Genomic DNA, 12,970 nt, shown 5'->3' with positions numbered 1-12,970 from the left:
GATTAATATGTTCTACTGGTCAATAAATTGTAACAGTGTTGCAGTGCATTTTAAGTAATATTTTTATCACCCTACTAACCTACAAGTACAAATGAATTTTAAAAAGTTCAAAGTTTCCGAAATGCGGTAAAATTCCCGAAAGTAATCCGGACACTGGTGTGTTATAATTTCATTGACCGATATGTGTGTACATATTCATGTGTGATTTATGTCGTTATATGTTTTCAAATGCACGGCACCTCAATATTTGTGTATTCGTAATGAAATGAATTGATATGAAATATTTATAGAACGCATTGGATAATTTATGCATTCGATATCTGCCCTAATTAGAATATTGCAAATATATTCAGCTTTAATTTGTTATCGTCTAAAAATTATATGCACTACGATGGCCTATGAGTGACTAAACATGGTAATGTATTTGTTGTCGAAAAATAATATTACATATATCACAAACCATCAAGGATATTCTCTCTTTGGATTCTCATCATTGATTTGTGTTCTGAAATAACAGGTTTTATTGTCAAAGATTTACATCACCACGGCGAGAATATCAACGTTATTGGCGTAAATGTACCCGAGAAAGTGTCTTCGCGAAGCAGGTTTGTTTATTCAGTTATAACCTCACAAAAAAGTAAATCATAATAATCGCCCGCACACGGCGCCCACGCAGAACAATGTAGCTAAAATAAAAATACGGTAAAATATCTTCTTATATTTAATCCCAACCCAAATCGGAATTTACAGCTGGAAAACAAAACAAAAAAAACAACAAAAAACACCCATCCCCAGTGCAAAAAGATACTGGTGTTCGGTAGAACCGTTGACGAAAACCATGCAAAATAACCACATACATTGGTTTAAGTCATAATATAATTATGAAAAAACAACATAAATTGATGTTCGTTGCATTTAAGAATGACAAACCTAAGCGCCATTTTATTTGAGTGTGATTGTGACTTGTTTCTGACCATTTACGTCACCAAAAATGATTGGTTGACTAAACCAGTCAGAAGGGCTCTCCTTGAAATACATTTATGTATGCGTAGGTTCAGATAATGTGGCGATAGTTAAAATACATCGTCCGAATCGCACACTTTCGCTAAAGCCGTCATTCATAACCGGCCCACGAACCCCTACTAACCTAGAAGTACAAATTAAACTTAAAAAGTTCAAAATTTCCGAAATGCGGTAAAATTTCCGAAAGTAATCCGGACACTGGTGTGTTATAATTTCATTGACCGGTATGTATGTACATATTCATGTGTGATTTATGTCGTTATATGTTTTCAAATGCACGACACCTCAATATTTGTGTATTCGTAATGAAATGAATTGATATGAAAGATATATAGAACGCATTGGATAATTTATGCATTCGATATCTGCTCTAATTAGAATATTGCAAATATATTCAGCTTTAATCTGTTATCGTCTAAAAATTATATGCACTACGATGGCCTATGAGTGACTAAACATGGTAATGTATTTGTTGTCGAAAAATAATATTACATATATCACAAACCATCAAGGATATTCTCTCTTTGGATTCTCATCATTGATTTGTGTTCTGAAATTACAGGTTTTATTTTCAAAGATTTACATCACCATGGCGAGAATATCAACGATATTGGCGTAAATGTACCCGAGAAAGTGTCTTCGCGAAGCAGGTTTGTTTATTCAGTTATAACCTCAACGATATTGGCGTAAATGTACCCGAGAAAGTGTCTTCGCGAAGCAGGTTTGTTTAATCAGTTATCACCTCACCGATGTTGAGAGTTACACTAGAATGAACAAAAAAGTAAATCATAATAATCGTCCGCACACGGCGCCCACACAGAACAATGTAGCTAAAATAAAAATACGGTAAAATATCTTCTTATATTAATCCCAACCCTAATCGGAATATCGGGATTTACATTTAAGAATGACAAGCCTAAGCGCCATTTTATTTGAGTGTGTTTGTGACTTGTTTCTGACCATTTACGTCACCAGAAATGATTGGTTGACTAAACCAGTCAGAAGGGATCTCCTCGAAATACCTTTATGTATGCGTAGGTTCAGATATATGTGGCGATAGTTAAAGTGCATCGTCCGAATCACACAGTTTTGCTAAAGCCGGTCAAGGTGCTTGCGCCACCAATCAAATTTGCAATATCATATATGTGAAGACCGGGGAGCTCACCACAGATTAAAACAATGGTGGCGTACAGGCTTTCAAGAACAGGTCTATATTCGTTGACACGTTTCCAAAATGTCTTATTCCAACGTAACGTATTCCTTCTAACTTCGGGCAAATGATCATGAAGTGGCTGGATGCTATATCTATTAAGTAAAGTGTCTTATAACATCGACCATCCTGGTATCCCTGGGTAGTGCTCATCGTCAATAAGGCTACAACCAATTGAACTTAAACAATGTGGATCTTTTATTCAATCCTAATCTATATAACTCATCACATCAATAATTCAACATACAATTGGCAACGGCCCATTAGCCCATTAACTGTAAGAAACAAATACATAATTTTTAATATAATGTCCTGTTCGTTGACGTTCATTAAACTAACTAAAGCAGACAACTTCACAATGTTGTCTCTAAATATATGACAAACAACAAAATTCAATAAACATAACATGTTTCACGTATAATAAATCACAAACCATATTATCTACTTCGTATCTACCTCAGGGCCAGCATTAATGCTGTTTAATATGTTAACTCCCATAATATCCTTTGTCAATCATAGAAATGATAAAACTATCGTAAATTCATGTACAAAAATACGTGTCTCATTGATAAGTGTTGCGTAGTATCTAAAAATAGACTGCAAAAACACATGGTTTTCTCACTGAAAAAGTGTCAATACAAACATAAAATATTTCTAATCTTACCAAACTGATCGGCTAACCCGGGGAATTACACTGATTTTTGGAACTCAATCGCTTCTATTTGTGTCACTTTAACGCTGAGATTCCATCTATTTGAGTCAAAAATACATCAACCTTCGACAGCGTTGTCTTTCCAATGATAACTCTTCAAATCTAAGATGGCCGACAAAAACGAAAGTATTGCCACTAGACGGCGCAAGTCACAGAACTGGTTATACAATACGTTTACGTAAGATTTGGATAAAGCATATGACCATCTCGCATTTGGCCACTACATACCGGCCCTCTAATTGTTGAAAATCAAATTTGAAACAATTACCAACACCTTATATAACAAGGACAAATGCTTACAACATATCTAACATACCATAGTTACTGCATGCAAAAAACTTTAACGATATTTAGCTGTCATCAGCTTCAAGAATCATACAAAGTTTATCTACTGGTCTTACAAAAGTAGTCAATCTTGTTTTAACCTTAACCACTCTAACTAGCCCTTTATAATCTCTCATAATCTCAATGACCTTGGCTAAAGGCCAGGAATTTCTTGGCTGTTTGCCATCTACGATCAAAACAATATCTCCAATTTTTAAGTTTCGCTGAGGCTTCATCCATGTTTGCCTCTCTTGGAGCATGGGTAAATACTCTCTTGTCCAACGTCGCCAAAATATATTAGCCAAATATTGGACTTGTTTCCAACGTCGCTGACCATAATTGTCTGTCTCATTGAAGACACCTGGAGACATCCTCTGGTCTGTCTGTAGCTTCAACAGATGATTTGGGGTTAATGCTAACAGATCATTAGGATCCTCTGAAACCTTGGTAATAGGTCTACTATTTACTATATCCTCTATTTCACAGAATAGCGTATGTAACGCTTCATCGTCTAAATGAATGGTCTGTTCCTTCAACAATGAGAATAGAATCTTGCATATAGTACGGATCTGGCGTTCCCAGACACCGCCGGAGTGAGAAGCAGAAGGTGGATTGAACTGCCAGATTATGTTCTTCTGCCTCACTGCTTGTTCTATTTTGGTATGGTTCCAATCATTAATTGCTTGACGAAGTTCTCGTTCTGCACCAATAAAATTTGTACCATTATCGGAGCGTAAAACCTTGGCGCCACCTCTTCTTGCTATGAACCTTCTCACTGCATTTATGCACGAGTCAGTGTCTAAAGACTGCGCTACTTCTATATGTATAGCCCTTATGTTCAAGCATGTAAATACTACACCATAACGTTTAATTATACATCGTTTCACTAAGATAGGCCCAAAGTAGTCTACTCCTGTGTTCGTAAATGGTGGTTCATCAGCTGTGAGTCGCTCTCTTGGCAGATCTGCCATCATTTGTTCACCTGTTTTTGCTCTGTAATGTCGACAAATAACACATTTAGATATGATCTGTCTTGCAGCAGCATTAGCTTGAAGAATCCAATACCTTTGTCTTAAAGTAGCTAACATGAGATTTCTCCCCATATGTCCTACATCTTTATGTATTTGTTGTAGAATCAGATTCGATACTGGCGACTCTTTAGGAAGGACTACTGGATGTTTGACATCATATAAAAGTTCAGCTTTACCTAAACGATCTCCGATTCTCAAAAGTTCACCACTCATCACTGGATTCAATTTGCAAAGTTTACTAGACTTGCTAACCACTTGATCCTTTTGCAAAGCGATGATCTCTCTAGAGAAATGCTGTTGCTGAATGTATCTGATCACGGCTCTCTCTGCCAATTCCATAGTATCTACAGGCAATACTTCATGTTTCAATTTTTCTTTAGATTGAGACCTAGCCTTTAACTTCAATTCTTTCATTCTTTCCTCAACTGAAATCTTTCCTTTGTTTGTACCTCCCTGTCTCAAACTCTCTTCTAGGCTTTTGCGCTCAGAGACCCATGACTGCAGGTTCTTAATACCAATCAAAATCCATCCTACTATTTTCTTCAATTTCTCCCAACTAGATGCATATGACAAAAGCCTATCCATAATATCTGCTGAGCCTTGGCATGTCACTGCTGCAACTGGATTTCTTTTGACTTCAGGGTCATCTTCCGCAATATTCCAAGAGTATTCATTACTTGGCCATTCCTGTTCAGGCTTCCACAGAAACTCAGGTCCATAAATCCATCTCTTATTCTCCAAGAATTCATTAACAGTCATGCCACGTGACGCATCTTCATCCGGATTTGACTTAGTATCAATATATCTCCATTGGGCTTTCTCTGAACCTTCATGGATTACAGTCATCCTGTTGGCAACAAAAGTATGAAAGCGTGTTGTTTCATTGCTAAGGTACCTCAGTACCGACGTACTGTCTGTCCAAAAATATGTGTTTTCTATTGGATAATCTAACTCCTCTTGTAGTCGTTTGTTCAACCTTACTGCCACTGTTGCCGCAGTAAGCTCCATTCTAGGAATAGTTACCTTCTTTAGAGGTGCAACTCGTGATTTTGCCATAATTAAAGAACAGTGGTTTTGATTCTTATCATTAGTTATACGTAAATATGATGTCACACCATATCCTTTCTCACTTGAATCACAGAAGTTGTGGATCTGGTATAACTTCACTTCACCAAATTCAGGCGGTTTGAGACACCTTGGTACTGTGAAATGCCTCAGCTGGGTTAAGTCAGACAACCATCTCTTCCATATCTTTGCATCTGTTTGGGATATCTCTTCATCCCATCCTATGTTACGGTAACATAAATCTTGCAGCAATATCTTTGCTGGCAATACAAAAGGTCCCACTAATCCAAGTGGGTCATAGACTGAGCTTACGACTGACAAAATTCCTCTTCTATTAAAAGGACGTTCTTGTATTACTGTTTTATATGACAACGTGTCTTGTTCTGCTGACCAATGAACTCCTAGAGCCCTTTCCACAGTCAGGTCATCATAATCTAAGTTGAGCTGTTTCACATCTTCAGCTCTTTCTTTTTGTGGTATAGACTTCAACACTTCATGGCTGTTACTTGTCCATTTTGTGAGATGAAATCCTCCTCTTTGACAGGCTTCGATTAAATCATGAACCAAAGTCACTGCTTTACTTTCAGAGCTTGTGGACAGTAGACAATCATCAACATAGAAATGTCTCATCACAGCTTCAACTACTTCTGGTGTTAGTTGATCCTTGTTGTCGAGCACTGTTTTGCGTAAAGCCATATTTGCGCAGCTCGGAGAGGATACCGTACCAAACAAGTGGACAACCATTTTGTACACCTCAGGTTCACCATCTATGTTCCCATTGGGCCACCAATAAAATCGAAAGCATTCACTGTCCTTGGGGGGAACTTTAACCTGATGAAACATCGCAGCAATGTCCGACATCAATGCCACTCTTTCCTGTCTAAATCTCAAGAGAACACCTATCAAATTATTAGTGAGATCAGGACCTTGTAACAATAAATCATTTAGGGATACCCCCATGTATTTCGCCGAACAATCAAATACTACCCTAATTTTGTTGGGCTTTTTGGGATGATACACCCCGTGGTGTGGAATGTACCAGACCTTTCCTTTGTGCAAATCTGGTGCTTCATTGGACACTTCAATAGCATATCCTTTGTCTATTATATTGTTCATGTATGACTTGTAATGTTCGTAGAATACAGGATCTTTCCTCATTCTGTTTTCTGTACACTTTAAGCGCTGTAAAGCTTGTCTTTTATTATCTGGCAAACTCACACTATCTTCACGGAAAGGTAAACCTATCTCGTAATGTCCGTTAGCGTACCTGAGTGAACTTTCTGCCTTATGCATGAATTTTTTGTCCTCTTGGGACATTTCTTTCTTGTCATCTATGACTCTTTTGGGGAAATCAAGATTAATAGATTGTTTCACCAATACTTCTAGATTCTTGAGTTCTTCTATTTCTTGCACTGCTGTCGCCTCTGTTCTATATACATCAAATTGCTTCTGTTCATCGTGTGTTCTTCTCACCATATTCCAAACTGCCCATCCTAAACGGGTGCGGGTTGCATACGGTGAACCACTAGGACCAGTCAATGTTTCTTGTGGAGTGTATGCGTCGGCCACTGCATTTCCAATCATCAACCCAATCTCAGCGTCAATCTGTGGTATATTCACAGCATTCAAATGAGGCCACTGATTAACATCACTCTGAGTAGGAATATGTCATTTGGTTACAGGGATGCTACCTTTGGTATATGCTACTGGAATACTAACAATGTTCTGACCTTTCAAATCACTAACTTCCAACCCCTTTACAATACAAGTATTCATTGTGTATGGCAAACCCATGGTGTTCAAAGTGATCTGAGCTCTTTTCCCATTAACACCAAGTTGATTCATTACACTTTCAGTACAGAAACTAATTGTACTTCCCGGATCAAGAAAAGCATATGTCTGTATAGCATGTGAGCCATTCTTTGACCTTACAATAGTTGGAATAATGGCAGCTGTACAACAATCATGGCTTCCGGCCCCAATATGGCTATGTATCTGAGTACTGACCTGAAAACCTAGTTCTCCCTTACTATTATTTACATTTGATGTGTCACTCACTTTTCACAGAACCATATTCATTACTATGTAATACATTTAGATGTTTCTTTGAACATTTGTTACAAAACAAAGGAAATTTACATTCAAATTTTAAGTGACCATGTCTCAGGCAACTAAAACATAAGGCTTTAGACTTCAAAAACTGATATCTTTCTTTAAGTGGTTTCTTAACAATAAAATCACAAGTTTCAAGAGAATGATTAGATCCCTCACAATACAAACACGGTTTCTCCCCTGGTTTTTTACTAACATTTGTGTCCACATTAGACGTTTCTGTATTTCTATTCTGACCCATTACCGGTATGTCATGTCCTTGAGGAGACTAATTGTTCTGAACACTAGAGATCTCTGTTGCATAACATCCTTTATTTATTGTCTTTGGATGTTTTTGGTAAGTTTTGAGTTTCTCGTTGTTTCCTGTTTTCATCGCAGATTTTCCATATAGTGGATGATTCACACTCTCTGTTTCTTCCTTTACAAACTTCACCAGTTCTGTAAACTTTACTCGCTGTTTGGTATCCATCATTCTCTTTACCTTTCTTCTCCACCCATCATGCATGTGGTATGGTAGTTTAGACACCAGCATTTTCATATTTTCTGAATAGTCTAGAATTTGCATGGACTCCATACTATTGATCGCGTATTCACATTCCGTAAGAAAAATGGAGAATTTATCTAAACCCTTAGGATCGTCTGCTCTAATATTAGGCCAGTTTTAAGCTTTCTTTATATATTCTGATGCTATGAGCTCTTCATTACCATAGCGTTGATCAAGCTCTTTCATTGCAGCTGCATACCCCTTTTCTGCATCCAAATAACTATAGCCCTTAACAATCTCATGAGCTTCTCCACTAGTGTATTGTTCTAAATTATTAATGCGTTCATCATCATTGTCTGTGTGCATGACGATTCTTGTCTTGAATTGTCTCTTGAACTTCTTGTACTCAAGGGGATCACCAGAAAAACATTTTAGGTCTGCTTGGGGCTTCTTAATTTCATGTACTACAGACTTGATTACTTCTGCTGATGATCTTTCCTGACAGGAATTATCAAACGTGTCTTTATCCTCTTGGTTGAAATTGCTGTCAGTATTTGTTGCATGATTTACACCTTTAGGGGAAAATAACTCATGAACTTCTGGTGTTGTCACTGATTTAATGTCTATCTGTGAATGAGGAAGAGTGTCATCATTATTCATATTGTCTTGCATTACATCACTCTTCTGTTGGTTTCTCTTTGCTGAGATTTGATTATTATCCATTTGTGGACATAGGGCATTTATAAATGACTGACCTTGGTCTACATCATATCTAGCAAGGACGGCAATTCGAGCATCGGCCACAGCTATCTGTTCCTGTAATTCCATCTGCTCTTGTGCATGCTTCAATTCTTGCTGTTTCTTTGCTAGAGCTTGTCTTTTCTTCACTGATTCACCTTTGACTAGCAGCTCTGCTTTCATTTGTTCTTCCTTTATTCTAGCCATTGATACAGTACTACTAAAAGATGTAGAACTCGAACGAGATCGACCAGACCCTCTTGATGTAATTGAACCTATCTGGGACACACTGTCTTCTGGCTTTACATCCAAAAACAGATGCCTTTCTGCTAAAGGTGGTCTTAATTTACACATGTGTTGTTCTACTTGTTGCTGGAATACTTGTAACTTAATTGTCTGCACATCTTCACCTATTTCTATCATATGAGAAATCTGTTCTAATTTCTTATCTAGCTGCACTGATAACAGTCTTCTGTTCTTTGACTTAATGTCTCTATTATATTCCATTCCTTTACTTGTATACCTTTGTTCTCTTTTACCTTTATCCTCGAGCATGCCACTACTCACTCCTTCGTCTTGAGGGGTAGTCATCTTTGTAAATCTCAGTTATTGTCTTCTATCAAATGTTGATACACATCAATCCAACTTAGGCACCAAAGCCAGTTTGTTAATGCAAATGAAGTGGCTGGATGCTATATCTATTAAGTAAAGTGTCTTATAACATCGACCATCCTGGTATCCCTGGGTAGTGCTCATCGTCAATAAGGCTACAACCAATTGAACTTAAACAATGTGGATCTTTTATTCAATCCTAATCTATATAACTCATCACATCAATAATTCAACATACAATTGGCAACGGCCCATTAGCCCATTAACTGTAAGAAACAAATACAGAATTTTTAATATAATATCCTGTTCGTTGACGTTCATTAAACTAACTAAAGCAGACAACTTCACAATGTTGTCTCTAAATATATGGCAAACAACAAAATTCAATAAACATAACATGTTTCACGTATAATAAATCACAAACCATATTATCTACTTCGTATCTACCTCAGGACCAGCATTAATGCTGTTTAATACGTTAACTCCCATAATATCCTTTGTCAATCATAGAAATGATAAAACTATCGTAAATTCATGTACAAAAATACGTGTCTCATTGATAAGTGTTGCGTAGTATCTAAAAATAGACTGCAAAAACACATGGTTTTCTCACTAAAAAAGTGTCAATACAAACATAAAATATTTCTAATCTTACCAAACTGATCGGCTAACCCGGGGAATTACACTGATTTTTGGAACTCAATCGCTTCTATTTGTGTCACTTTAATGCTGAGATTCCATCTATTTGAGTCAAAAATACATCAACCTTCGACAGCGTTGTCTTTCCAATGATAACTCTTCAAATCTAAGATGGCCGACAAAAACGAAAGTATTGCCACTAGACGGGGCAAGTCACAGAACTGGTTATACAATACGTTTACGTGAGATTTGGATAAAGCATATGACCATCTCGCATTTGGCCACTACAGATCACCTGCGCTCGGGCACAAACGCCCATATCGGGGCAGTAATAAATAAAAGGGTTTACAGATGTAGCTTGTGATATGTAATATCGTTTATTCTCGAGCATTATGCGATGGCCTTTATTGGTGACAGATTTTTATTTTTATTAGTAAATTATAATACGTTCGTCAACTATACTATAGTACCCACCAGTTTAAATCAGTCTATATTCCTAAAAATAATGATATTGTAAATGCTCTTAAAATATGACGTACAATCGTCCCTTATTTTCTGCTCTGTACGCCCATTCAACATTAACTATAACATCGGAAATCATGGACTCCAAGGAAAAGAGTGATGCGTCATCATGCCTATCTAAACTACAGGTTACAACAGACGAAAAGGATGATAAAAGCAAATCGCAACACAGGAAAGCTTATTTTTGGACAGCTGTTCTTGGCGCAACATTGGGACTGCTTTCTGGGGCATTGTTCGCTGTATCCGATTCATTTGCTCTTTTGTGCATCAAGATTGGATACTCCCCAACACAGGTGTTGCTTGTAAAATCACTGGCAATGGTGGTAATAACTGTCCCGTGTCTTATCTATAAGAACATTAATATTCTGAAAGTCAAGCGGAAAGACACATTGCTGAACATCGTCAAAAGCCTTTGTGAAAATACAGGAGACTTGATGTATTATTATGGCATGAATGCCGTTGGATTGGGAGATGCGACTTCAATAGTAGTTGCAGCACTACCGATATTCGCACCTCTATTTGCCTGTATATTCATAAAAGAGAAGTTTAAACTCCATGACTGCATCAGTATAGTGTTAAATATTGCTGGAATTATATTAATATCACGACCTGAATTTATATTTGGTAATGTCGCACAGTCATCTGGTATTGGGTATCTGTATTCTATCATAACGGGAATCGGATTATCCATCGGTACTGTTTGTTCAAGGGCAATGTCTGATGGCCTATCTTTGTTAGTCTTAATATTCTATAATGGTTTTTGTGGTATTATACTACTGATGATTTTAGTGTATCCAACAAGCAACGAACGGATTTACATATTAATACCAGACTACCCTATAACGATAGCATATCTAGTAGGCGTTGTAGTATTCTTTTACTTGTATTTATATTCATACAATAGAGCGCTGAAAATACTTAGTGCTGGCAAAGTGACACTTTTATCGAACAGTTGTTTGATTGTTGGTTTTGTGGCGGATGTTGTTGTGTTCCATAAGCAGGTAGTTAGCTTAGAACTGATTGGTGCAGCCATTATCATTTTGAGTTCTTCTATATTGCTTCTGTTTATTTGGCTCGAAACCAGGAAAACATTGAACGAAGAAACTAAACTTATAAAGAAACCAAAGAAAAATCAACAACCTCCGAATGAAATTAAAATTGTAGGCAGTAAAAGTTAATTATTAGTTGGTGTTTAACAATTTAACAAAATGTTACAGTACGGGATTGTACTAAGGGTGGAAAATCATGCTTTAAAATGTTTAATTTTTTTTTATTACTAATCTTAAAAATTACAAATCACAGATTGAAATTCAAGTGGGCATACAATAATAATATGCTCTTTGGATAAAACCATTGTCCGTTTTTTTTTATCTGGTCTGCGAAGGTTCTATGACAATGAACAACATCTCAATATTAAATTAGTTTTAAATAACAGAGCTACATGTATCCGACAATTTTATACAACCGATAAGTAGTGTTATCGAACAAAATTATTTTTGGACGTATGGTGGATTGTGGAGTCCCGTCATTATTCGGATCTTTATTTCTTTTTTTTCTGCACGGCTTGTTTGCCGCTCACAGGCATTGCAGTTTTTACTATTCTATGTAAGATCGCTACCCAGTTTGCAATTTCCTTCATCTATGTGTACGTAGTTACTCCAAAGATTTGTGTTAATATATCTTGAGATCCATGTGCTCGTGGCAACGGCATTACTCTGATTACCAGTGTGTGCGCATGGTTTTATGGTGTGCCGGTGTGGTAGATTGTAAACCAAGTTTACTACTTTAAGCTCTTTTAATCACATGCTTGTGGGCTCTCCAAGTTTCAACAACATCACCGGTCCAAGTTTTTACGCAATCTCACAGCATTCATAATGAAAAATACAGCTGCAGAGCAGCAATTAGTTTTCATGGTTGCCTTATATGAATATTACCACAAATATTCCTTAGATGCTCGACCCTCGACCTAGAAAGTTGTGTAATTGATCACTTCTGTGTTTTGAAAAATTCGACAGGAGATAGCACACATACCATCAATATAAAGTATATTTATTTACCAACATAAATATTAAGATGATAAACAAAACATTTGAATAATGCAGGGTACATAGCTATATGTGTTATTCTATCACACAAATGCAAGGCAGAACTGTAACTGAAAATTTCAACTTCATGACGAATAGCATGTTTGAGACATCTTGCTGTAGTACAACTCTAACTAGTCTAACTAAAACTTTCAATCTAGTGTCGTGACTCAGAACGTAATTTGCTCATAACTATTTATTAAAAGATTGTATTCACGAATGCGTAATGTATTTTTATTTGTATTACTGTATTATTAGATTAGATGTTACATTTTGGCAAATTTGAACATTGTCTAACATTACGACCAATTTGCAAAAATACGAGAAGAATACTAGTATCCTAGCATGTTTTGTGGTTACAGTATACAAAGCTAATATATTAACATGATAATTGTCCTAGTTCTTTTTTTGGCA

General features: G+C 36.7%; 2 protein-coding genes and 2 long non-coding RNA genes across 4 annotated transcripts; 1 reads left to right on the top strand and 3 right to left on the bottom strand.

Annotated features, from left to right (window-relative positions):
* Window positions 1–2,407: 2,407 nt before the first annotated feature.
* LOC146733681 (uncharacterized) lies at window positions 2,408–3,060 on the bottom strand. The gene is made up of 2 exons (XR_014926684.1): window positions 2,898–3,060; window positions 2,408–2,508 (listed from the first exon to the last, which is right to left on the bottom strand). It is a non-coding gene; the product is annotated as an uncharacterized LOC146733681 (long non-coding RNA).
* Window positions 3,061–3,295: 235 nt separating this feature from the next.
* On the bottom strand, window positions 3,296–7,210 carry LOC102806053 (uncharacterized). Its single transcript, XM_085490887.1, has 2 exons — window positions 7,112–7,210; window positions 3,296–7,018 (listed from the first exon to the last, which is right to left on the bottom strand). The coding sequence occupies exons 1-2, from the start codon at window positions 7,208–7,210 to the stop codon at window positions 3,296–3,298; spliced, it is 3,822 nt and encodes a 1,273-aa protein (XP_085347013.1).
* A 2,266-nt stretch (window positions 7,211–9,476) lies between these two features.
* On the bottom strand, window positions 9,477–10,124 carry LOC146733680 (uncharacterized). Its single transcript, XR_014926686.1, has 2 exons — window positions 9,967–10,124; window positions 9,477–9,577 (listed from the first exon to the last, which is right to left on the bottom strand). It is a non-coding gene; the product is annotated as an uncharacterized LOC146733680 (long non-coding RNA).
* Window positions 10,125–10,480: 356 nt separating this feature from the next.
* On the top strand, window positions 10,481–11,650 carry LOC102802429 (solute carrier family 35 member G1-like). The gene has a single exon (XM_006819010.1). It carries the CDS (start codon window positions 10,481–10,483, stop codon window positions 11,648–11,650), a length of 1,170 nt encoding a protein of 389 aa, XP_006819073.1.
* The last annotated feature ends 1,320 nt before the right edge of the window (window positions 11,651–12,970 follow it).

This window comes from Saccoglossus kowalevskii, chromosome 16 (genome assembly GCF_978046115.1).
Source record: "Saccoglossus kowalevskii chromosome 16, keSacKowa6.1, whole genome shotgun sequence".
Taxonomy (NCBI): domain Eukaryota; kingdom Metazoa; phylum Hemichordata; class Enteropneusta; family Harrimaniidae; genus Saccoglossus; species Saccoglossus kowalevskii.
The sequence above is the reverse complement of the archived record's forward strand: the minus strand, read 5'-3'. Positions and strand labels throughout refer to the sequence as shown.

What these genes read in the sequence shown, in the direction of transcription:
- LOC102806053 (XM_085490887.1), bottom strand. Translation starts at nt 7,210, where the DNA reads ATGAATCAACTTGGTGTTAATGGGAAAAGAGCTCAGATCACTTTGAAC. An exon ending in GTATTGTAAAGGGGTTGGAA is followed by an intron (nt 7,019 to 7,111) that starts GTTAGTGATTTG and finishes ATTCCTACTCAG; the next exon opens with AGTGATGTTAATCAGTGGCC.
- LOC102802429 (XM_006819010.1), top strand. Translation starts at nt 10,481, where the DNA reads ATGACGTACAATCGTCCCTTATTTTCTGCTCTGTACGCCCATTCAACA.